The sequence below is a fragment of the Volvox carteri genome, assembly GCF_000143455.1.
Source record: "Volvox carteri f. nagariensis unplaced genomic scaffold VOLCAscaffold_84, whole genome shotgun sequence".
Taxonomy (NCBI): Eukaryota; Viridiplantae; Chlorophyta; class Chlorophyceae; order Chlamydomonadales; family Volvocaceae; genus Volvox; species Volvox carteri.
Window position 1 is genome coordinate 219,819 of NW_003307627.1, and position 24,265 is coordinate 244,083.

At 56.5% G+C, this 24,265-nt stretch overlaps 5 protein-coding genes across 5 annotated transcripts in view; 2 read left to right on the plus strand and 3 right to left on the minus strand.

Moving 5' to 3' along the window:
* Positions 1-349: 349 nt before the first annotated feature.
* Positions 350-1,729, plus strand: VOLCADRAFT_99242 (uncharacterized protein; the record flags this gene model as incomplete). The annotated part of the gene is made up of 4 exons (XM_002957988.1): positions 350-365; positions 524-674; positions 1,142-1,267; positions 1,695-1,729. Coding segments are annotated over 4 exons (328 nt in total), but the record flags the coding sequence as incomplete, so codon positions are not given.
* Positions 1,730-2,017: 288 nt separating this feature from the next.
* On the minus strand, positions 2,018-3,088 carry VOLCADRAFT_84296 (uncharacterized protein; the record flags this gene model as incomplete). Its single annotated transcript, XM_002958014.1, has 2 exons — positions 2,868-3,088; positions 2,018-2,745 (listed from the first exon to the last, which is right to left on the minus strand). The coding sequence occupies exons 1-2, from the start codon at positions 3,037-3,039 to the stop codon at positions 2,018-2,020; spliced, it is 900 nt and encodes a 299-aa protein (XP_002958060.1). The 5' UTR covers positions 3,040-3,088.
* A 166-nt stretch (positions 3,089-3,254) lies between these two features.
* VOLCADRAFT_77768 (uncharacterized protein) lies at positions 3,255-9,609 on the minus strand (the record flags this gene model as incomplete). Its single annotated transcript, XM_002958015.1, has 12 exons — positions 3,255-3,517; positions 3,605-4,379; positions 4,471-4,644; positions 4,790-4,902; positions 5,030-5,379; positions 6,134-6,306; positions 7,365-7,445; positions 7,684-7,956; positions 8,148-8,620; positions 8,865-9,018; positions 9,188-9,284; positions 9,470-9,609. 11 exons carry the CDS (start codon positions 9,607-9,609, stop codon positions 4,149-4,151), a joined length of 2,259 nt encoding a protein of 752 aa, XP_002958061.1. The 3' UTR covers positions 3,255-3,517; positions 3,605-4,148.
* A 6,291-nt stretch (positions 9,610-15,900) lies between these two features.
* On the plus strand, positions 15,901-16,397 carry VOLCADRAFT_68952 (uncharacterized protein; the record flags this gene model as incomplete). Its single annotated transcript, XM_002957989.1, has 2 exons — positions 15,901-15,966; positions 16,116-16,397. The coding sequence occupies 2 exons, from the start codon at positions 15,901-15,903 to the stop codon at positions 16,395-16,397; spliced, it is 348 nt and encodes a 115-aa protein (XP_002958035.1).
* A 479-nt stretch (positions 16,398-16,876) lies between these two features.
* The window catches only part of VOLCADRAFT_99246 (uncharacterized protein), a gene marked incomplete at both ends in the record, with an annotated part of 11,408 nt that continues 4,019 nt past the window's right edge, over positions 16,877-24,265 (minus strand). Inside the window, 8 exons of the mRNA XM_002958016.1 lie at positions 16,877-16,887; positions 18,817-18,942; positions 19,085-19,260; positions 20,741-20,773; positions 21,759-21,852; positions 22,722-22,781; positions 23,221-23,232; positions 23,538-23,557. Coding sequence (XP_002958062.1) covers positions 16,877-16,887; positions 18,817-18,942; positions 19,085-19,260; positions 20,741-20,773; positions 21,759-21,852; positions 22,722-22,781; positions 23,221-23,232; positions 23,538-23,557 — 532 coding nt within the window. The remainder of the gene's footprint in view (positions 16,888-18,816; positions 18,943-19,084; positions 19,261-20,740; positions 20,774-21,758; positions 21,853-22,721; positions 22,782-23,220; positions 23,233-23,537; positions 23,558-24,265) is intronic.

Sequence of the window (24,265 nt, forward strand, 5' to 3'; positions counted from 1 at the left end):
AATATCGCCAGGCGCGCTCTCCTGACCGTGTACGGTCGCAGTCCTGCTAGGTCGTTTGACTTGCCTTGCATCGCGGCAAACTCTGATAATTCTACTATTCCTGAAGACGGTGAAGACCAATACGCAGCTTGCGCCGCCACGGGCAGCAACCACGCTGCGGTAACCGCAGCGTGGTAGCGCTACTTTCCTGCCTCCTCCAGTCGACACAATGACGCACAACGAATGGATGCACGGGCTCAGAAACTTTACCCCTCCACAAAAGTGATTCGAAGACGATGGGAAGGACTCCTCTCGACCATGGCTTTTGAGCATCTATCCGAACTTACGGGCTCCGACACGCCCAAAGCATATGACAGACGTCACCTGTCAGTAGTAGCACCATCTACACAAATATGACCGCCACCAGCAGTAGCACTAGCTACTAGCGGGGCCCAGTTCGGCTCCGAAGTCCTGCTACGGCTAGACGATGACATTATCCTTGGTGGACCTGCCGAACAACAACAAATTCCGGCCCGCCCTCTAGCTCTCGACTCTGGAACCGCAGCCTTCACCACTGCCGCCGCCGCTGCTGCTACTTATGGAACCTCCATCGGCAGTCAGGCCGTCAGCTCCGCAGCTGTCCTGCAGACGGAAACGGTGATGGTTGACGCCAGAGCAGCATCGGGACGGGGACGGTGAGACGGGTAGGGGAAAAGGGGGCGGACAGAGTTGGAGAGGGTGATATGGTCGAGGACGAGCAATAAAGAATCCGAGAACCCTAAGGGTTCATCAGCAGCCTTCATCAGCAGTAGCGGCATCTAAAGGCGGCTGTGGGAGGTGTGTAGTTTGTGGACATGATATGGTTGGGGCCGTGATGTTGAGGTGGAAAGAGGCGTTAGGTAGGTAGGCAGGTAGAGGGGGGGACTCGCACCTGTGAGGCTATCCCCAGAACATTCGTACTACATTTGAAGCTGTCCCCTGAACGTTCGTTTCTTGAGCTGTTATGTGGGACCCCTTTAAAAAAGCAAAAGCAAGCATTACGGCTTTCCGTACGGTGCATAAGGACGAAAAAACAATGAAACAAAAAAGCCGCCAACCGTCCGAGGAATTGTGTGTGGACCTGACGTTGGTGCGCAACCCTTAGCCTCCCATTGCCCAACAGCACACCACGGGTCACACCCACAACACATTTCATACACACAATTGAAAGCACGCCTGGAATTTATGGAGCGCATTGCATTCATTTCTTCAAGTCAGCTGTGTGCCGTACCGTGTACTGCAGATTAAGGTCCGTAGACGGTGGCGTTGACACTTGCTTCCTCGTGCAGGACAGGCCCAACCCTTCCACAGCGAGGCAGCACAGCAGCACATCCAGCAGGGCCCCACCACGCAACGCAAGAGGCAACCAGTTCAAGTTCGCCCGAGACACCCTCCCCTTCAATCCGTACAGCTGCATCCACATCCCTTCTATGAACCTGTAGACTCCTCACCCTTCACACTCTCCCTTTCCGTTTCAAGCATTGCACACCGTCCAAGAAGCCATTTGGCCCTCTCACGCAGAGGCCCTCCAGGAGCAGGGGGAGTTCTACAGAGGATGGCCTTTTACCTTGAAGAGCCCCTCCTGCCCCTGACCAGGGTCGCGTCCGAGTTCCAACAGCGGTTCTTTTCTTCCTTTAGCAGTCAATGTTCCCTGGCCCCGTCTCCTGTGTCACCAGGCTCTTCCCCAACATCTCTCAACACTCCGTCCTAGGTGAGCACACACGACACCCGCCTGCCCGGTCCTACACGTTATATCGTCTGGTCCAGAGGTCTTGCGGCGGCACGTAGGGTTGTTGCCGCGATCCGAATCATGAACAGTCCATTGCCCTTGCCACTTAGTACAGGACCATATCCGCCGCCTCGGTCACCCCCGACAATTCCCGACCCTCCGGGGTTCTACCACTCTCCCTCTTGTCAACAACAAGTATTAAGATTTCCCCAAAAGCCAAGAAGAGGAAACCACCCAGCTCGCCAACCGGCTGCTCAACCGGCTGAGTTTCTACAAGATGTGGTGAATGGTGCCGTAGTCCCTGTGTTTGGATTCAGGATCCAACGTAGCATCCAGATCTTGCCACCACGCGTCCAAAAAGCGCTCCGCCAGGATTCGGAACCAAGGCGACCAGCGCAGCCCGGACTTAGGATCCATCATTGCGGCTAGCTCGCCCCGATCCACGTACCGTACGTCGTCCACCTCGTCAGGGTTGGGCGCCAGTGTCACCGGCTGTGTCGGCCGAACAAAGAGGATGTAATCGATCTCATGCTCACCCCACTCTGCCGCGGGTCCGTATGTATGTGTGTCACTGGCGCAGTAGTGAAGGCGCGTGAGGAAGGTGAAGGAAGCTGGCGGAACCTGCTCCGGCGGAATGCCTAGTTCGTGCGCCAGCTTGCGGAGTGCAGCAGCCTTAACACCGGGGACGCTGCCATCCGCAATCTTCTCTGGGGCATCGACTTCATTAGGCTCTTGGCCGGCAAGCGGGTGGCTGCAGCACGTATTGGTCCAGACGGAAGGGAAGGTGACTTTGCTGGCGGCACGCTGCTGTAGCAGCAGCTTCTTGCCGTCAGGGCTGAAGAGGAAGACGCTGAAAGCGCGATGGAGCAGGCCACGTGGCTGGGCGGGCGTGAAGCGGTGGCAATCATGTTTGTTGGAGGTGCCCACGATGGTGTCAGATTGGTCTACTACGAGGCATTCGTCACGATGCATGAAGTCCTGCTGGGTCATGCCGGTGCCTGGTTGGGTGTAGGGTGTGGGTGGGTGTGCGCGTGGGTACAGGTGTTAGACAGCAAGAGCGGATCAAATAGTCAGATAGAGAACAAACGTCTGGTTGCAGAACAGTAGTATGAATGCTCACCTGCCCACGAGGACGCGGCCATTTGCGCTCGCGCAGCTGATGATAAGTGCGCTGGTTGGCTCAACAAGTTTACTAGTCGCGCTGCAACGTGTTTAGGTACGGTTACAGCACTAGGCATGCTGCAACTGCAGCGCGAATCGTTTGTGTAATGAGTCCGGCGTTGCACTTGCATAAATCACAAATGAATAGTGCAATATTAAGCACCTGCAGGTGGATTAGGGAATAGCAGCGCCGATTCTTATGTCATCCCCAACATTTGTGACTTGACGCGACACTTTTTCAGGATACGGCTTGCTGCACGACACTACCGCGCCAAAACTTCCATCCAGCCAAGTCTTTGCCTGTACTTTAGTCTCGCTCTATATTCTGTGTGCTTACCTAACGCCCTCCAAGGGCGCAAAGCTTTCGGCCCGACGTTTCTTACGGCAGCCTCCGGAAGCTTGGTTGGTCACCGTCGTGCGTTCACACCTAGGCGTTGCATCAAGTTTTTTCTATAACAACGATTGAACATGGCGCCAACGCCTTTCCCAACCGGCAACACAGCCTCGTCCGGCACCAACCAGGATTTTATCCTGATTGTTATTCTGCTTGGGGTCATGATCTTCTTCCTCGTTCGGAACCTTGGGAAATTTTCAAGCTCGGGCCTAAAAGTATGAACAACCTCAATCCTCTGTTCCGTAAATTTGCCGTCGGTCGGAAACCATTTTTTTACTTCACGTGATTTTACCTGTCTGCAGGTCTCACGGCCTTCCGGGAAGGCCAAGGAAAGCAGCAGTGATGAGGGAAACACAGCTGGTGAGGAAGAGGACGAGGCGGAGGACGAGGGAGCAAATGCAAAGGAAGATTGAGGCCCATAGACCGGTTATATCATTGCAAGCGAATATCCAAAGGGTAGAGGGGTATGGGCTGTTGCTTTCAGGGAAGCTGCTACAGATCTGACAGGGCCTCCGAGGGTATGTGCGTGTGCGCTTTTTCACCGGTATTACGCTTAACTATTCCTGTAGTCTGTAACATTGATTACTCATCTTCTAAATACACGTCTACATTTCATGTGATAAAGAGATGTGATGGTCCCTTAGTGGATTGATATAGGGTATAGGTACGATCATTTCCACATCGGACCGGAATACATCAATTCTGTGTTACAACAGGCAGACGTTGTAATAACTGATCATTCCCCTTCCGTTCATTCACCTTATATCATGAATATTGCAACGAATATTTCGCCGTTCCTTTTCCTACTCACTACATCCCGATCATATTTACGTAGCAGCGTCGCCCTTAGCCATTCTTCGCCATGTTCTTAGTACGCCCATCCGGTATGCAAAATAGAACAATTGGCCGACCAGAACCCTTCACGCCATACGGCTCATCCACAATATAATATCCCTTCCGCTCAAGCTGCAGCACTTCGCCCTTTTGCAGTGTTCGCATATTCGGGTCACCCAGCGCCATCTTCTCGAAACGGGTGGTCGGGTTGACCAGATCCATGAAGTTGTCGTCCTCCTCCACCTGGAGGAAAAAAAACCAAGTACATGTTGTGATGACACAAAAACAACGATCCAACTCGCACTTGCCCCGAATCCTTTCATCCACCACATACCTTCTTTTTAGTAATCAGGTAGTCGAAGTCCAAAAGCTGCAGCGTCACCACTTCGCACTGCGGCACCGCCGCCAGCCAGGTCAGCTTTAGGCGTGTTTTCTTCACGTCGCCACACAGGTTCAGTTTCCCGCTCAACGCCATCACCGCCCCAGTGGCTGGGTCCTTGGTAATGCTCTACAAGTGCAAAAACATTAGTAAACGAAGTAATTTGTTTGCCACCGTGGAACGCAGCCACACGCTTCGACCGTGAGTCACGGACGAGGCTGATGTACAACTACGACCTGGACAGGTACAGTATACGCATCGAATATTAACGTACCATGATGATAGCGTTTCCCCAGTCCATCAGGGTCACCTCTTCGCCCTCCGCCAGAGTCACCGCGTCCACCTGCTCCAGCCACACCTTATTGGACCGGGTCAGAGCCTTCTTACCTACAGAACAATGCGAACAGAGCGATTTGCGTGGAAAACATCCAGCCTACTCCAGCACTGATAGCGAAAAACGGCTGCCAAACCGGACTACTGATAAACTCTGGCTCCAAAGCCCCGGGCCCCTTACCAGCAGGCGGGTACTTCTTGTGCCGCGGCACCACCACCACTTCAGGCTCTGCTGGGCCATCCTCAAGTGTGAGCAGCACCTTGCCGTCCTCCTCGATAGCCGTATGTCGGGGGCACACAGGGTCAATTTGCTTCTTGTTAATGGTCCAGATCTTGTCCCACTCCTGAAACGTAATGTTCTTCGAAGCGCCCTGGCTCAGGATGAACTCCTTGAGCGCCTCGATGCGCATTCCGCGCCGCAAAATGCCTTGCACCGTGGGCATGCGAGGGTCGTTCCATCCGTCAACGCGACCCGTCTCCACAAACCAAGTTAGCTTTCGCTTACTCAGCACCGTGTTGACGAAGTTAAGCCTGGCGTGAAGCCGAGTGGCGAGGGGGAAAAGGGCTTCAGCGAGGAGCAATGAGATGTCTCTGTGCAAAGAAGAGATTTACTTGTGCTCAGTTCCTAGCTTCGTGTGCAAAACCGCAACAAACACGCATGCGGCCTTACGACGTCTGCTAAATCGAACACAAAAGACCATGGGTTCATGTTCGAGAAGTCATGTCGCTGCTTAGAGAGGCCAGGCACGTCGCGCTGAGGCGCTTCGCCCTGAAGCGAACGAGGGAGGATGATAATGGCCTCCCGCGTACCCGCGTCAAAACTAATATAACGTCCTTTGTCCCCCGGCTTTTACGCACACACCCGCACTTGCGGGCGGAACTTATAACTTTCAACTAGCTAAGCATGCGAAGTAGGGCATATAGCTTGCAGTCTAATCGGTGCGTCACCATAGAGCTTGGCTCAGAATGAGTAGGAGGTTGATTGGTCTCATCACGGAAATCAGACACGAATTTCCTCACAGCCAAGAAACATAGCCAAGACGCCCAACCAGCGTGTTACAAAGTACAGATTGCAGATTACAGAAGGAAACAAAAAACGCAAAAGTAGGCTCAGAATGAGTAGGAGGTTGATTGGTCTCATCAAGGAGATCAGAAAAGGTTTTCCTCACAGCCAAACATCCAGTCCCGCATCAGGAAATGCACAATTCACTGCAAATACAAGAACTATTTCCACGCACTTCAGAGTCCCTGACGGGATCACACTTGCCAGCCGCGGACCCCTTACCTGCTATAATCCCAAATGTGGACGTGCGGCAGACCGGCCCATACTTTCTGGTAAGCGGCCAGAATCCAGTAGTACTGCTCCTCCCTATCACGGTACTCCGAGGTACGCAGAGCGTGGGTCACACCCTCGACGGCGTCCACAAAGGGACAGGCGCAGTCGTACGTCGGATACACCTGTGTGGACCGAGCATCCATCAGTTTACATATAGAAAGCACTTTCACGCCATGTAACCTATCGGAGCCCATACAGAGACTAGTTGAGATATTCATGCAGATAATCGGAAGCGGATGTAAAACCGCTGATTGAGCTTTCAGGTCAGCGGCCAGAGGCCTACCTGCGCCTACCCATTGGTGTCAGGTTTTAATGTTCCTAACGTGACGAGAGAACGCCTCAGAGCGACAGTGCCGCCAAGCGGCCTCTGCTTATTGTTAGGTGGTCGAGGAGCGCAATACCACGCGCGTCGCACTCCAATTAGGGATGCAATGTGCAATATAAAACCGCTGATTGAGCTTTCAGGTCAGCGGCCAGAGGCCTACCTGCGCCTACCCATTGGTGTCAGGTTTTAATGTTCCTAACGTGACGAGAGAACGCCTCAGAGCGACAGTGCCGCAAGGCGGCCTCTGCTTATTGTTAGGTGGTCGAGGAGCGCAATACCACGCGCGTCGCACTCCAATTAGGGATGCAATGTGCAATATAAAACCGCTGATTGAGCTTTCAGGTCAGCGGCCAGAGGCCTACCTGCGCCTACCCATTGGTGTCAGGTTTTAATGTTCCTAACGTGACGAGAGAACGCCTCAGAGCGACAGTGCCGCAAGGCGGCCTCTGCTTATTGTTAGGTGGTCGAGGAGCGCAATACCACGCGCGTCGCACTCCAATTAGGGATGCAATGTGCAATATAAAACCGCTGATTGAGCTTTCAGGTCAGCGGCCAGAGGCCTACCTGCGCCTACCCATTGGTGTCAGATTTTAATGTTCCTAACGTGACAAGAGAACGCCTCAGAGCGACAGTGCCGCAAGGCGGCCTCAGCCTCAAGTCATCGTTAGGTGGTCAATTAAAATTTGTGTGGGAGGAAAATGCGTTGCGTGGCCCAAAGCACCAGCCAGAGGTCACGCGCACTCCACGTGGGCGGGATGCAAGATTCTACCCCAGGAAATAGGATCCAGGGACAAAGTCAGAGAGAACATATCCTTCAATTGAGGAGTGCCGGAATGGTTGCTATCGCAATCCCACCTTGTACTTGTATCCTGTCCGCCAGTGATGCGTCAGGTTGCAGCGGAACGCTACAGGGTCGCGCATCGTCCCGTTAAGACTCTGCAAAAGGCATAGTACGAACATTCTCAAGTAAAGCTTTGGAAGACGGTACTACAACTAGCGAGAAAGTAGAATGGCAAAATGGGTGAAGGGCCCCACAATCAAACCAAATCGTAACCATAAGATCACAAGGGCCTCCCAGAGATTCTCCAGCGCTGATACCACCGCTTAGATGAACGTTGAAAGAAATCCAATCGAAGTCAGTGACACTGGTTGGACAAGCAGGTATGCGTCGCACCTTCATGTCGATCTTGAAACGCATAGCGTTTGCCAGCCCGACCTCGCTGCCCGCCTTCATCTCCTCCCAGATGCGCAGGTTCTCCTCAACGCTGCGGTTGCGGCAAACGCTCTCAATGCTCTTGAGGCGCTGCTCGCGCATCTGTTCCACGGGCGTGTCGTCTGCGTACATCATACCCGCCCGAATCATCTTCTCGCCAAGCTCGAGCAGTTGGGGGAAGTAATCCGAGGTGTAGGTCAGTCGATCATAGCGGAGACCCAAATCGGCAATGTCCTGCGTGCACGAGGATGACATGATGTTTAGGTAACTTACAACTATACAACGACGACTTACGACTATACAACGACAACTATACAATCGAGAGCATAGGCGTGCCCTGATGCATCACGTGCTATGGCACTGCGGCGTTCATACCCAGCCACAACATAAAGCAAAAGTAGCAGAGCAAGAGTAGCACAACCCACCTTCAGAATGTTCTCGACGAATTCGTCCTTCTCCTTTGACGGGTTGGTGTCGTCGAAGCGTACCAGCAGCTTGCCCTTGTAAAGATCAGCGAAATACTGGTTGAGAAGCGCTGCCTTGGCATGGCCAATGTGAAGATACCCAGAAGGCTCAGGCGGAAATCGAGTCACCACCTTGCCCTCTTCTGCACCTGGCAACCCGATATCAAACGAGCCGCCGCTATCACCGCCGCCGCTAGCAACTGGGCCGTCAGCCACAGCGCTATTGCCTGTCGCTTTCTTTCCATCAATGCCAGCGGCTCCGCCAGCGGCCTTACCACTGCCGGCAGTAGCCCCAGGCGCGCCGCCCTTCTTGCCAAGAGCCTCGAGCTCTTCCACAGCGGTCTTGACCTGGGGTACCTCCGAGCAAAACGTAAACCAGCGTGCCAGATGGGGAACCTTTCCACTAGTCCGGATTTTCTTCCACAGCGGGGAGCCTGCCCAACAAGCGTACAGAAAACGCCACGAACCAGATCAGGAACTGTACATAATTTTGTCCGCGCCCATACCATCGTAATGAAAAGGTGAGACTCCGTGTCTCAAGTCAGAGGATCACACTGACCTAGGGCCCAGACCTGGATTTCTGGGGTCGGCGGCGTGCCATAAATAACCAACTCGTGGGGGCCATGTGACCGAACTCATGCAGGTAGGCCAGTCCAAATTCAACAGATTACAACCTACCGTGCAGCTGGCCCCAGACCGCCAAGTCTGCCAAAGTGAGCCCATAGCCGACCAAGAAGGTACGGAGGGTTAAGTAGTCGTTTAAGGCTACGCACTGGGATTCCAGCGCCGCTCCAGAAACAATGCCGGCTGCAGTCTCCAGCCATTGATCAATCTGAACGGAGTAAAGCGATAAGGGCAGCGAGGCAGCAATTGGCATAATTCGAAAGCAGGAACACAGCAGCATAACAGAAAACGAATTACAAAAGCCAAAAGACAAAAGCAGAAAACCGACATACTCGGTGAGCCCGGCACACGGAAGCTGCGTTGTGAAACTGTCTAACCTGGCAAGATGACAGCGCATCGGAGCCGTAGAGCTCATCCCGCTTCCGGCTTGAGCGGGCAAGGTATTTCAAGATCATAGAGCCTGTGAGCGTCTCCCTGCGAGGGCATGAGAAATGGTAAGTCTCTTTAACACCACGGTATCAACCAAGGCATCTAACCATGTCTAGCGCATGCTACATATACAAAAGCATGGAGCCGCCTAAAGGGAGGTTGGCGGCGAAACTCTAGCTCATTCGTCGTAAGCTGCAAGGCCACCCCAACTTGGCATATGACCACCTCACCCCGAAACAGCCAGCGTTGGAATGGTCTCCTTCGTTGCCTTGGGGTCGGGTGCCGCTGACACCGGGACATCACCCAGCCTTGCCGCTGCCAGTGCAGCGTAAGGCGGGTTCCGGTCCCAAAACGTCAAAGTGACATCCATGATCGGCGGCCGCTCTCCAGTGCAAAAGAGTTGGCGACCTTGCAGGAGTCGGCTCTGCCTGAGCAACCCAAATTGTGGCAGAGAGATGATCACACCAAAATCCTTAAACCAAAATCGCATGCATCTTTGAAATGCAAGCATAATTGTTGAGTATTCAGGGAACGCAAGTATCAAATTGGGGTGCCACTCCAAAGGGCCCTATTGACGAGCGTCCCAAAAATCGCACCAGTCCACACTATGGACGCTCTGGACGGTCACTGTGTGTTAGTCTATATCACCAGACAGCATTATCCCTCACGCTCTAAGTTTGGCATCGTCGTGATAATTATTGGAATCGTTCAAGCTAACTGCTGGATGAAGGCGTGTGCATTATAACGATTAATTAGTTATATAAAAACGATAGATAACGCCTCGATCGATTACGAACATCAGCTGGAGTATTTACAAATAGGTGCAAGGAATAAGTTTTCAGGCATCTTTCAAACCTATTGAACACCAATCCGGCAGTTAGATTGCCGCCATGAACAATGAACGATGATACCAAGGTATGGCTCCTTGTGCACCGCCAACCCTTTGCGCATCTTGACCACCGCGGACGTGTCCACTTGTTCGTTAAAGCGCTCTGTACTACTGATAGTCGAACTATGTCAAAACGAATGGATTGCGAAACCCGCTTCTTTAGCATACCTGTCGCCATGTCGCAGCAGTATGCTTCCCAGGCCCTAGTTACCAAGTCCCGCCCTAACTGAACCACCATGGGCAGAGTTTCTGTGTGACTACGCGCGAGTTGACATTAGCTTGGGAGCCCTCCGACCCTGCCCTTCCCGTTCAACACCCGCGGCCCTATGTTACACCCTATGCCCTATCACGCGTTTTGCCAGATATCTGCAACATACCGTAGAGTCCATTATCCTGTCCCCACGTCCATCTCCGCGTGTCTCTTTCCCCGCACGCTTCGGCCTTGCCATCTCCATACCCGCATCGCCCAGTTGCATCATCGTAAGCAGTTGTTCCCCCATTTGCCTCTCCCATTCACGCCACCGCTTCGCGGCGCTGATCTCAAGAGGTCTTGAGATCTTCGCCCCGGCGCGGTTGCCTCAGCTCGCCCTTCCACCGTGAAGGACAAAGCCACCGCCGCCGCTACGGCGGCGGTGGCTGCAGCATCGCGTCCGGCCCCAGCAGAATCCATTCGCCTCATGGCCCCCTCGAGTCCATCCCACCTCGAACGGCAGGCAGTCCCCAGCGCTGCGGCTGCCGCCACTCCTGGCAACCCGCTGGTCTCCAGCCGCGCCTCTCATACAAGTAGCGGTAGCAGTTCAGGGGGTTCTGCGCACCGGAGGTTGCAACGAGGAAGCGAAAGCGGCGGCATCTTGCACGCGACTGCGGAAGCCGCTGCAAGCGGCGGCGTCCCAAAAGCGCGGAAAGCCAGCGGCCGCGACGGCGCCTCCGGCCGTGGCCCGGTCCCCTCCAGTCCGAATGAGAAGCAGCGAACCACTCAGGGCTCCAAGACGGGAACCCCTGCTCGCAAGTCGCCATCGTTGGTTACGACGGGCGCCCCGGCCGTGGGCACCGTGATTGCCGGTCCTGTAACACCCCCGGGGCCATCGGTGCTGGCTGAGCAAGAGATCACCGACCCGGCGGCTCGTCAGCTGCTATTCCCCTCCAGCACCGCCTCTCCCGCCGCCCAGGAAGACGGCGCCGCCGCCGCCATCCAGCGTGGTGCCGCGGTGGCGGCTGCGCGGCCGGCGAGCAGTACCAGCTCGGAAACGGGACGATCAGATGCACCAACACACCTGAAGCCGCCGCTGCCGCTGCCGCCTCCGGTGGCGACGGCGGCGGGATCGGCAGCGGCGGTGGCAGCGGTGTCACATGGGGAAGGGCTGGTTACAGCGGCAGGGTTGCTGCCAGCGGCAGTAACAGCACCCGGCGGCGTGAGCTCAGCGCCCAGGCGGAGCAGTAGCAGTAGCACCATCAGCGCGCTCTTGGCCGAAGTTGGAGTCGGCAGTAGCAGTTTCGAGGGCGTCGCAGCTGCAGCGGCAGGCAGCTCAGGAGTATTCGGGCCCGCAGAGAGGGGGGTGTCGTCGGGCCACGTCACCGCCGCCAGGCCGCCGCATCGGAGCTCCCGTGAATCGTCCTGCAGCGGCAGTAGGGACGGACAATTGGCGCCTTCGCCGCTGATGCCGTTCCGCGGCCCTAGCGGCAGCCAGCTTCCGCCTTCACCGGGGCAATCCAGTCGCCAGCTAAACCACCCTAGACACCAGCAACAACCGCCCTCGTCACCGCAGCAGCAGCAGCAGCTGCATGCCCAGAAACAGCAGCCACAGCAACAGCAGCAGCATCTCGGGGCGAGTCGCGCCGTACGTTTTCCTGGCAGAGAAGGCTCTAACCTGATAGGGGTCGCCGGCCCTGTGGATTCCAGAGGAGCACCTGACGGCGCAGCATCTCGTTTGCATCGCCGCGTCAGCGACAGCTCGTCCAATATCTCGTACAGTCCTATCGGCGGCGGCCGGCAAGTCGGCGTGCTGACGGTGGCGCCGCCGCCGCCGCCGCCGGGGCTGTTGTTGCTACACCGGCGGCCCTCCGACGGCGTCACGGCAACGGCGGCGGCAGCGGCGGCGGCCGGTTCTCATAGGGACCGTCCCATGCGCGCAGGCAGCGGTAGCGGTGACGCCACCAGCTCGACGAAGTCCGGCGTCATGTGGGCGCTTCCGCCGGGAACGCCAGCTACTACCCACCCGCCTGCATCTGGCTGTGAAACCCGCGATCCGCAGCGGCCGTCAGCGGACGGGGCGGCAGCAGCTGCTGCCGACAGGTACGGCAGCGGCGTTAGTTCCGGGGGGCATGGCACAAGGTTGAAGCCGACGGGTGCGGCGGCGGCGGCCGCCGCCGCCGCCGCCGCCGCGGCACTGACGGGTGGTAGGGCTAGTGCCATTCTGCGGGCAGTTCAGCTGGCGCCGTTGTCTATGCCCACAATCCCGGACGATGGGCTCCGAGATGCGCTGGCTCGCGCCGCCGCCGCCAACGTGGCTCACCTGGCCACGGGGGCGCTGCTGCCGGAACCGGACTTTGGATATGAACGTGTCGTGGTGCAACACCGCCGTAAGCTCCAACAGGAACAACAACAGCAGCTGCAAAATGAACAAGATCAGCTGCTGAGGCAAGAACATCAACAGCAGCGGAACCCGCAGAAACCGCAGCCGCAGCAACGCCCAGTGAACGGCCATGCAAGTCATGCCGCCAACCATCGTACCCAGCCCGCACCGTCTGAATCAGGCTCGGAGGTGGCGTCAGCAGCATCGACGGCGGTGGTAACGGCGACGGCGGCGAAGCCTCCGCCAGCATCGCGAGCTAGCGTTGGAGGGACGATAGGGATAGGTAGCCATGGCAGCCCACCCGCTGCCGTACCAGCGACAGCGCCGTCGACGCCCGTATATCCTGGTGCTTCCGTCGGCCCTCCGCCCGTACCGACAGCCCCTCGGCCACCCCGCGCAGCTAAAAGCCTGCGCAATGTGCTGAAAGCGGCAGCACATGCCGGCGGCAATGACGCTGATGACTCGCCGGCGCCTTCCGAAGCCACGGCGCCGTCGCCGCCAGCGGCTGCAAGGTCCCATGGTTCGCCTGGTTCCCTCAGCACCACCAGCCACCGATTTCTGGGCCTGCGACGTCCCAGCAGTAAGGCTAATGTTACAGACTCGGACGGAGACAACTTGTCTGCCCTTGACAGCGCACGGTTCTGGCCCGGCGGCAACGCGGCGGTGGCAGCGGCGGCTGCTGTCGCTGCAGCCGGCGCCACGGACGCGGACGTGGATCCTTTGGGTTTCCGTACAGCGGAGAACGTCGAAATCCGGATCCACTGCCTTACCTTCAATATGGGAAGCGTGGTGCCGGCGGCGGCGGCGCTGCCCGAGTCGCTGTTCAGCGGGTCATGTCTGTCCCCCGACGCTGCCGCCGACGCGGCGCACTTGTACGTCTTCGCCACGCAAGAAAGCGGTCCTCTGGCGGATTGGGAGGCGGCGGTCGGGGCGCATCTGGGTCGACAGTATGTGCGAGTGGCGGTGGAGAGCCTTATGTCCATTCACATTTTGCTGTTTGCCGTACGGTCCATGGCGCCATACATTACCGAGGTGGGTGTAGCCACATGATCGATCGTAGGTAGGGGTCGCGATGAACAAGCCCTGGATTGCAAACCAGATATTTTACCATTGCTATCACCTTAAGAGGTTCTTATGGCTTATTTTCCCCTTTGGAGAATTGTGTCGCCCTGCCTATCTCCATCTCTATCTACATTTTAGAAAGTTTCAGCCCGTGTTCAAATCCCATAATGGACATTTTTTTCTCGCACTCCCGTCCCCATCGCGCCATGCTAAAACCCAGCCAGCACCCACTAACGCCCACACCCGCACCCTACACCTCAGGTGAGGACCTCCTCCGTTGCCACAGGAGTCGGTAACGTGCTTGGCAACAAGGGCGGCGTGGCAGTGAGGTTCAGCCTCCTGGGAGCCCGAATACTGCTGGTGGGGGCCCACTTCGCCGCACACGACCAAAACGTGGAGCGAAGAAACGCCGACTTCCACCGCATCTGCGCGGGACTCTTCGAACAGCAACCCCAACAGCAGCAGCAGCAGCAGCAGCACAACAACGTGGACGGGGGCCCCGGAGACGGCTATGTGCCTCGATCAACTCAAGGTACTCCGGAGAGGCAACGTGGGGCTGGCGGCGCGGCGGCGGCGGAGATCGGGGGCTCTGGGCGCCTGGCGCCTGACAGCCCTCCCTGCGGTGGCGCCGGCGGCGGCGGCGGCTGTGGTGGTGGGGCGGCGCTGTCGCGCACCAGCACCATGACGCCGCCTCGACGACCGCCGTTGGGACCGACAATCAGCCGCTTCAGCCGCGGCCAGGCTGGGGTGACGTTTGGCGGCATGGAGGCTGACGGCGGGGATGGCGACGGCACTGTCGTGGCTTCCGTGGCTGGCGATGTGGGAGATGGCGGCGGGGGCGATGGTGGCGGGGGCGGGGGCAGTGAGTCCGCGGCTACCCGGCAGCTGACCCGGGCGCTGAGTACCTCATCCGTCTGTTCAGTGGCCAGCACTGCATCGGTGAGCAGCTTTTCGGTACTGCTGTACCGCTGTACTGCATTATGCTACGAACTGCTGCTGAACTGCTCTGTGCTTAGATGCGACCCGGAGTGGGGGGAGAGGGAGTGGGGGAGTGGGGGGGGAGAAGACGAACCACGAACGAGTGAAGCTGCTGCCAAGGAAAGAATGTACAAGAAGCAGAACTGACCAGTAGGCATTCTTGAATAAGGAGGGCGGGAGGAGCTTTTTAGTCGCTTTGGGGGCTTGCTGGCGGCTCGTTGTGGGTGTATGGGTGTACGGGCCCTGGGGCAGGTGCTGGAAACTTTTACGGGGTTTGCGCCCCCGCAGAGAGACGCTCTCACCGGTGACATGATGATGGGCTGTTTGGGGGCGCGGGGGCCCCAAGTGGTGCACGAGCGTTCATCAGCGCCGCCCTCCTGGTCTGGTCGCGGTCGCGGGTCATGATTACCCCTCCTCCCCATTCATACTACTCCCTACTGTCCCTTTCCTCTCCCTACTGTCCCTTTCCTCTCCCTACTGTCCCTTTCCTCCCAACATACATACATACATACATACATACATACATACATACATACATACATACATACATACATACATACATACATACATACATACATACATACATACATACATACATACACCCTCCCCATCACACACACGCGCCCCCCTCTGCAGGCCTTCCCCAATCAATCCCAGCAGCAACACGCCCCCGAGGGCGCCCTCCGCAACCGGCTGCCCTCCTTCTGGAGCGGTGTCTCCTTCGCCACCGCCCAGCGCCGCTCCACCGTCCTGCTGAGCGACTACGACCTGGTGCTGTGGATGGGGGACCTGAACTACCGCATAGCGGGAACAGCCGAGGTGAGGGAGGGGAGGGGACGCAGGGCGCAGGAGGGGAGGGGAGGGGAGGGGAGGTACCCTCGCCCAACATTCCCTTGAAGCCACTGACGCCTTCTGCCACCCGTATCCCCTCCCATTCCCTGGCGCCGTCATACATCGAGGCGCAGTCGTACAGCGCATTGGCTTAAAAACACGCTTTTGGAATATTCTCTTCCCTCCTGCTACTGCCAGTGCTACCGTGATCCCGCACCAACCCCCTTCCACCACCCTTACCCGCACCTCCCCCCCCCCAAACTCTCGGGATCCCGCGCCACCCCGGGGCCGCCGCCATCAGGTGGTGAAATATGCCATTGACGAGAACATGGTGGAGGTGTTGTGGGCCAATGACCAACTGCAGAAGCAGCAGAAGAAAGGCAAGGTGCTGCAGGTGAGTGTGGGCGTGGGTGTGATAGCGGTAGTTGCGTGTTTGGGGGAGGGATTGGGTGAGGGTGAGGGTTTGAGAATGGAGCCGGGGGCCGTCACGCCGAGGCGCCAGACAGACATGTCATGTGGATGGTCACCTCGGTCGCTCCGCAGGGCTTCAAGGAGATGCCCATCGCCTTTGCACCCACATTCAAATTCCTGCGCGGTACGGACGAGTACGACCTACGCCGCGCGCCTTCCTGGACCGACCGGGTGCTGTACCTCGTACGAGCAGATCCATTGTTCGCCGATTTGAAGCCGCTGTACTACATGTCGGTTCCGGAGCTTCGAACCAGTGACCACAAACCCGTGATCGCGGGGTTTGAGCTGTCTATCTGTCCGCAACACGCCGGGGACAACCGACACGCCCAGCAGCGTGGCTGCGCCATCAGCTGAAACTGATTTTGGGGGGGTTGGTCATACCCCGATTTGGGTGGGGGTGGAGGGAGGCGGCCGAAAGTTGGGGATGGAAACACACATGCTCACAAGAAAGGAAAGGGGCGAGTGCCGAAGAGGGTGGAGGTGGGGGGCAGGAGGCGGAGTCGGAAGAGAAAGAGACGAGGGAGGCAGGGGCTAAGATAGATACCCGTCTCGGTGCGAAGGCGAGGCAGGCTGTGCTGGCCAGCTGGCGGGTCGGCCGCTGCTGCTGGGTATAAGCCACCCGCCACTCGCCCCTCGAAACGACTTTGACTTTTTAATTCAGCAGGCGAACCAGGCGGAGCTGCTTGCACGTATTTACGTACGTATGTATGTTTATATATCTGTGTATTATCTATAGGGCTTCTGAGAGTCCTGGTGTACGACCTGATGTTGGTCCCTGCGGTGTTGGCACTTGCAAGAAAGCGCCGACCCGGGCTGTGTGTTGCCTAATAATACTAGTTATAACCTAGGGTGGAGGCGGCGGAGGTGGAGGTGGAGGGGCGCCACCAATACCGCTCCGGCGCCCAGTAACGCGACTGAAAGGAAGAAGAAGGAAAGCGAAGCGAGGCGCCCTCGCCCCGGGGCTCCGATTGGGACTGGAGCACCCAATGCGCCACCTGCTGAGGTGGTCGTGTGGATTAGCTGCTTATGTTGGGGGAGGATGGTTGTCGCTGCATTACTGCTACTGGCGAACTTACATTTGACCTTTTTTGCTCAGGTAGACACCTACCTACCTACCTACTTACCTACCCGCTGCCTACCCGCTGCCTACCGGCCCCTACCGGCCCCTACCGCCACCTCCCGTGGGTAACGGTTCATTGATAGTCTCTCGCTTTGCACTTCATGTTGCGGCCTCTTATCTTATCTGCCGCCGGTATAGAGGGGCCCGGCAACTGCCGCGGTAACTCGGGAAGCTGCCTGTTTAGCCACAGGGCGGCACATTTAGTTTGTGGTCAGCGAAGTTCACGCAGAGATGTTGTGATGATGGATGTGATGTGATGTGATATGATATGGGTATTATTATTCATCAGTCACATGGTTGAGTGTTGCGGCGGCCATTCGTTTGGGTTTATTCAGCTGTGCCTGTCGCAGACCATGCAGCTCGACCACCACCATCGGGGTTATGAGGCATAATAGGGGCACCGCTAGTGCCACCGCAGTACCACCGTGACGAAGGGCCAAGGAGCCGGGGCCGTGACAACGCTGGTGTGCGCTCTGTTGTGAACTAAAACTGCTCCCCTTTTTACCAGTCTACATAAACAACAACTGCGCTGTGTTTCGGCCCCCGGTCAGGGGCCCCGACGGTGCTCGTCCTTCCTCGGGACGAGCCGCCCCCCACAGTGTAACACCCCATTAACAACAACAACAACAACGGCGTGATGTGATGCGATGCCTCCAGCAGCTTTGACGTAAGGAAGACGGACGATGCCGTGTGCGTGTGCGTTGGTTGCTAACGAGGTGGTATACATGTGGGTATAGCAGTTGGTCTAGTTCTGGTGCTAGTTGTTGGGGGGGTTATGGTAATGGCTTGCTGGTCGTGCGCACGTACATGGAGTACTAGTGGCCCGCAGCCCACACCACACCACACCTACTGCTACTGCTAAGTGTTACTGCTGCTGCTATCTGTCATTGCTTCTGCTAACTGTTACTGCTACTGCTAGCATACGCCTTCTGGAGCTCAAAGGAGCCATTGCAGCCATTTTTGGTTGGGGATGGGCACTTGGCACATCGGGGGACGGCTTTGCGCTGCCTCAGGGCCGCAGGCGAAGAGGCGGTAAGAGGCTGTCCTGTGAAACTGCTGAAGCATGGAGCTAAGCAATGGCATCTGGCCGGTGACTGGCTATGGACGCACAAGGGTTGCTTCCGTTGCTGAACGTTGTGATGGACCGGAACTTCCTGATTGTCGGGCTGGGTGGTACAAGAATCGCTGATCGTCTGTGCCACAGTTCGCGCGGTCACTACTATTTTGCTTTATCCGTCCCTCCAAAGATTTCTTTGCCAGCTTGCTCGTCGCTCGTTTGCCAGCCATTAGCGATTACCAGCGATCATCAAAGCGCAAAGACAGGTAGGTGGTGTTCTGGTTTGGCTTTCCCTGCCAGAAAATATTTACAGCAACACCAGAGTATTAATATCGGTATTTGTTTGTATAGGTGAGCCTTCTTACAACGAGTTTGTTTGATTGACAGGCTGCTTTCCGATTGGCAGCTGACAGAAATCAATTCCATGGTTATGATGGAGATCATTATTATGGTGATTACGAAAGCATACCCGCCGGTGCTCCCCCTCCTATGCAGCAGCTGTATCGAACACGTATCGAACACCCAATAACATACAAGATTAAAACTAGCAGTTCCAATCTTACAATCCAACCGCTTAGGTTTGACATACATCGCACCTGAGCAACAAGGCGCCGTAAAATTGTGTTCATACCATCCAGGGTATCGCGACCCACGGGTCACACATGGCTCGCCACAGTTGTGACACGCATTTTCTGTGCGCGCGCTCGCGCTCGTATAAGCGTCTGGAAAAGGAAACGCGCAGTGTGCCACAGCAAATGCGGCTGTCGCAGACGCTCCGAAACCGCCTCCTTACCAAGGGTCGGATGCTGCCGGTCGCATTGTGTTTTGCCGCTTTGCTCGCTCTGGCCAGAGGCCTACCCTCACCCGGTGGGTCCCTGGTCTCCTCTCTCTCCCCCTTAATGACGCGTCTCTCGGCTCCACACACCCGCGGCACTTCCCCCCTTCCACCTTGGGCTGCGTGACACGGACCCGAGAAGGCACTGCTGGTCACTGCCATCGAGACTCTCACGGGTCCCATCTTCTCCGGGGACTTGCCAGGGCTGAACACAAGGGGGGAAAGGGGAAACGGGGGAGGGGAAAACACACACCGCTGTACGGAAGCCCAGCAAGCAGTACGACTTACCGCTGTACTGGCCACTCGGTGACAGAGCCGTACGTTACCCGTACAGGTCAGGAAGGCAGTAGCTTGATGACGTCAGCAAGGTATCGAGCTGGACTACTGCGAGGACATGGCCCTGGCGGCGGCGGCGGCGGCCGCTGTTGTGGCGGCGGTGGCGGCGGCGGTGGTGGCGGAGGGCAAGGGGGTTCGCGGTGGCCGCTCCTTCGCAGCCGTGGCACCCCCATCCCCACCATTACTCCCACCATCACTCAAACCATCAACGTGAAGGGACATGTTCTCATGCAAGGGGAATCCCACACGGGGCCGGATCCCCAACAGGCCCCGGATAAAAGCGGCGGCAGTAGCACCGCCAGACGCCGTGGCGGTAGCAGTAGTGCAGTACGGAGAGGCCCCGGCAGGACGATCGCGCAGTACGAGTTCCAACCCTTTGGTGGGTCTCCACTGTCCACTGGGTTTTTTTAGAGTTTAGGGCTTATAGGCGGGGGTGCAAAACGGGGAACAGCATTTCCCCGACTTCCAAAAAAAGGGAGAAGGTGATCACATAAGTACGGCCCAGATGGCCTCCCCAAACAAATCGTACTTAATGTTCGCAGTAGTTATCTTATATCATAGTTGTACGTCACCCCCACACCTTCAATCTTTCTTATCCGCTAAGCGTTTTTGTCCTTCCTGCCCTCCTCCCTTCCCTCCGCCACCATGCACACGTGTCACATACATGACCATACATGCAGGGTTCCTGATCCGCCTAAACAATGCGGCGAATGTGATAGACGGTGTGGGCCGATCTAATCTGGTTCGGGTGAGGAACTTAGGGCCGGAGGGGGGGTTCACCCATGCATCTGCTGTGAGTCATCAGCTGCGGCCTAGCGGGTGGGCGGGTGGGGGTCCGACCGGGGGAAGAGTTGGTAACGGCGGTGCGCCGACATATACAGTTCTTGTACATTAGGGAGGTAGGTAGGGGAGCGTTGTCTGGGTGTGTGGCGTGGCAAATGGGCTGGACGGCTCGCCTATTAGGCGACTGTACGGCTCCAGGGGAATAAAGAGCTTCAGGTTTCGGAGCCCCAGGGCCCCCACTACTCTGCCTCCCAGTTTAGCAATTAGAGTTAATGTAAAAAACATCGCCCAGATTGTCGTACTGGTTGAACATGATCGCCATCTTGAAGAAAGAAGGGATAAAATATTTCGTTTAACCAATATCTGCGCCAGGTCCCCCGTCAGGACTCAGTCAGAGAAGTCCATGGGCACCAAAACAAACCAGCTAGGTCGCTGCTGTTAGGGCCCCCGACCAGTGCAATTTGTTGTGTTGCTTGCCCGGTTGCTGTTGCTGTTGCTGTTGGGGTGATGGTGGGTGCAAACAGCCCCCGGATGCGGCCAAGGACGCCCAGGCCGCAGTGACCCACCTATGTGGCAATGTGGGTGACATCTCCAAACAGCTGGCGCAGTGCGGTAAGGAAGGGGGGCAGGGGCAGGTAGGTAGGTAGGTAGGTAGAGGGGTAGGTAGGGGGTTATAGCGCTGGAGTGGCGGGAGGAGGGGGGAGATCGAAGGGGGGCTGGAATAGCTGCGGTCTGTGTGTGTGTAAGGGGGGGAAAGCGGGGAAGCCGAGCCCCAAAGGACGGGAAGGCAGGAGAGGTGGACAGGTACCTCCCCGCACCTTCTCTCTTAGATGGTGCAGATGGGCAAAGCATTGCGCGACACGCGCGTGTTGGGGGCCTCGGAAAGTGTCGGTGTTGGGAGCTACTGTGCACAGACGGGATGGTCCTGGGGGAATCTGACTGCAAACATACGTACGTATATACATACATTCATAAGTTCACATTTATACGTATGTACGTGCCTACATAGCCTTGGGTTTCACAGTGTCCTGCACCAACCCCCCTAGACAATACAGCCCTACCGAAGCCGCATGAGTGAGAGCTATAACCCTATGTATATAGCGCCTTTTGAATATTTAAGTATAATCAGTCCTGCTGTCTATGAGCTCTGTCATCGTTAGCTCCCCTCGCTTGGCACCTACTTGCTATACCCCACCCGTTATACCCACACGTTCTGGTGTTGATCCGCCGACGGACCTGCGGCCCCAACCCCGGCTTGGTTGTCGGCACGGCTCCTTCCTGATGTATGTATGTATGTATGTATGTATGTATGTATGTATGTATGTATGTATGTATGTATGTATGTATGTATGTATGTATGTATGTATGTATGTATGTATGTATGTATGTATGTATGTATGTATGTATGTATGTATGTATGTATGTATGTATGTATGTATGTATGTATGTATGTATGTATGTATGTATGTATGTATGTATGTATGTATGTATGTATGTAAACGTATGGATGGATGGATGGATGGATGTGACCACACGTGTGGTAATTTAACACACAGCTGACTTGCCAGGAGGTCCTCGACCCACGGGTCGGTGACATCAGACGGGTCACGAAACTGATCAGGCATATTGGCCTTATCGCTTATGTGGATGTGGGTGTGTGTTTTGATTATCTTCGAAGCTGCGAGGGTGGCAGGAAATGCCGAGGGGTGGCAGTGGTTCACGAACAACACCTTTGGTGGTTAACAGAGTCCTGTGATGGCTCCAGAACCCACCCGTCCATTACCACCGGTGGACTGGGGGAAGGTGTTTGGTTTGCCGTACACGTTGCAATCTATATGCCGTGTAAACATTGCGATCTAATCCCTTTCCAGCACATGTAGCCAGTACGTAAGTATGTATGTGCATATGTACGGCGGTTTCCTCTGCAGCAGCACATCAACACGTGAAGCAGCAGGGTAGTCATGCCTACCTCCCGTTCGGCCCAACGGTCTCAATCCACAATCGAACAACCTCCGATTAGTTATTTCCCCGACTAGAATTGGAAACCGAATCGGGCAGATTTGGTGGGGATCCGTGAGTTGGTGCCGTACCAGACTTGGTTGGATTTGGTGGGACCGCATGTGTGGTGTAACGCGCACCCCCGCGCGCCCCATCGTACGGACATTGAATGGAGTGAATCACGAGTGTGTGTGAGGAACGAGAATGGGGGAAATTTGGTGCATCACCGTGTGTGCGTGTCACCTGTAACCCGCGCGACCTCCCGTTGGGGGTCCACTAGCACTCCAGCCAATCGCTAAACTCTGATAATCTAACCGTGTAAGTTTAGTCGCATCGCTCACAATCGTGAAAGGCCGATTTGCAAGTCGACACGACGAGGAAGAGTGATCCGCGCGACCCTGTGACATCCCGCCGATTGGAGCTTATCTTCGCTTCGTTCGATAACTAATACCATCAAAGACCATAAACACAGGAGTTTGGTTAGGATGCAGGGTTACAGTAGCCCCGGGTACCTGGCCTCCACCACCAAATGCAGCCCATATGCCGCACCATGACAGGAGGATGAAGCCACCCCCACGGCAGCACCCATTTGTGTAGCCACCACCAGAGCTGGAGGCGCCAGCAGGGGACACGCAGGGCACAACAAAACCCGACGAGACAAGATACAGCACACGAACAACACACGGGCCTAAGACCCGACCACCGGGGTCCCTACCTACCTATCTACGATGTGCACCACCCCGTGCCCACCCTCTCCTCAACGGCACCTGCCCACCACCCTCCCACACCCAGAGCACAGACGCACGCCATACACCGCAACGGCACAGAAAACCCAACCCCAACCCCACCACCAAGCCTCACCCACCATAGCCAGCAGTCCAGGTGACCAGCACCGCCCCAGCAAGCACAGCAAACTTGGTTAGCGAGGGGGCTTCATGAGTTAGTTCGAGTCTCTCATCACGCGATTTCCACAGCTAACAGGGACGCGTGTAACCCCGTGGGGGTTCATAAGCACACCACCTCACTCGATGATCTCGATAAAACTTACCGTGTAACTCGGCTGGTGGCGGTCGGCGGACGGGAAAGAGTGTGTCTGGGGACGACGACCTCATGTTGACCGGGAAACTTGTCACGAACATGTCGCTGACCAGCGCGCACCAAGGATGCACACAAGCTTCAGCATAGCTCAAAGTGGTATGCTGGCGTGAACTCCGTCCCAAATGCAGGTGCCTGTTGCAGAATCATCACCCGGCCCCTCGTGGGGCTGAGCCCATTTTAACAGCTTCTTGGAAGCTGACACCCTCCTTATCACTGTCACTGTTTTCCTTGTCTTCATTTTTGGCTTTGCCTCCATGCTCGGCCCACCGTCGGGCTGCTGGGCAGCCCTCTGTGCCGATGTGAAGGGGTGGCGCGGGCAGAGGAGGGCTATTGCGTATTGGGGGCCACCATCCAGGCTAAGCGAGGTCCAATCCGCGAAACCTCAAAACAATGTGTGGCCTTGTGTAGTCTGAATTCTGACCTTGAGTGGTCTCACGGGAGCGGATTAGCGAGGCCAAAGGCCCAAAGCTGATCGAGCTCCTAGGATGCCAGGGGAGCATCCCGCTGAACAGGTTGGCATGCCTGTGCCGTGCTTCAACATGTGTGTGCACAACTGTCCTATCGTCAGTCCTCAGCCAAGGCGATCCCAGGGAAGGCACTTGTGTAGTGCCGAACAAGAAGACTGCCCCGATGTGATTGCTCATGTGGCAGAGCCGCCTGCCATGTGGGCACTATCCTAACACCCGTAGAGGAACTCCTAGGAAACCTCGGATAAGCATCAAGTGTCCTTAAGTCCTACTATAGCTCAGCTCCTGGATCACAGTGCAGGGCCGGGTGACGAGTGTTGGCATGGCGTTCCGCGGGGGCACTGGGGAATGAGCGGGGAGAGCGCGAGGCAGGGGCTGGACACGCAACCGTATGGAAGGATTTTGCCGCGCCACATTTCCTACAAATTCAACGTGTTGTATTGACTTCCTTCAGGAGCCCACTTGTCTCGACGCCGACCAATCCATGACATTGGAAGCATGAAAAGCCATGCACCCCCGCGCGGAGTC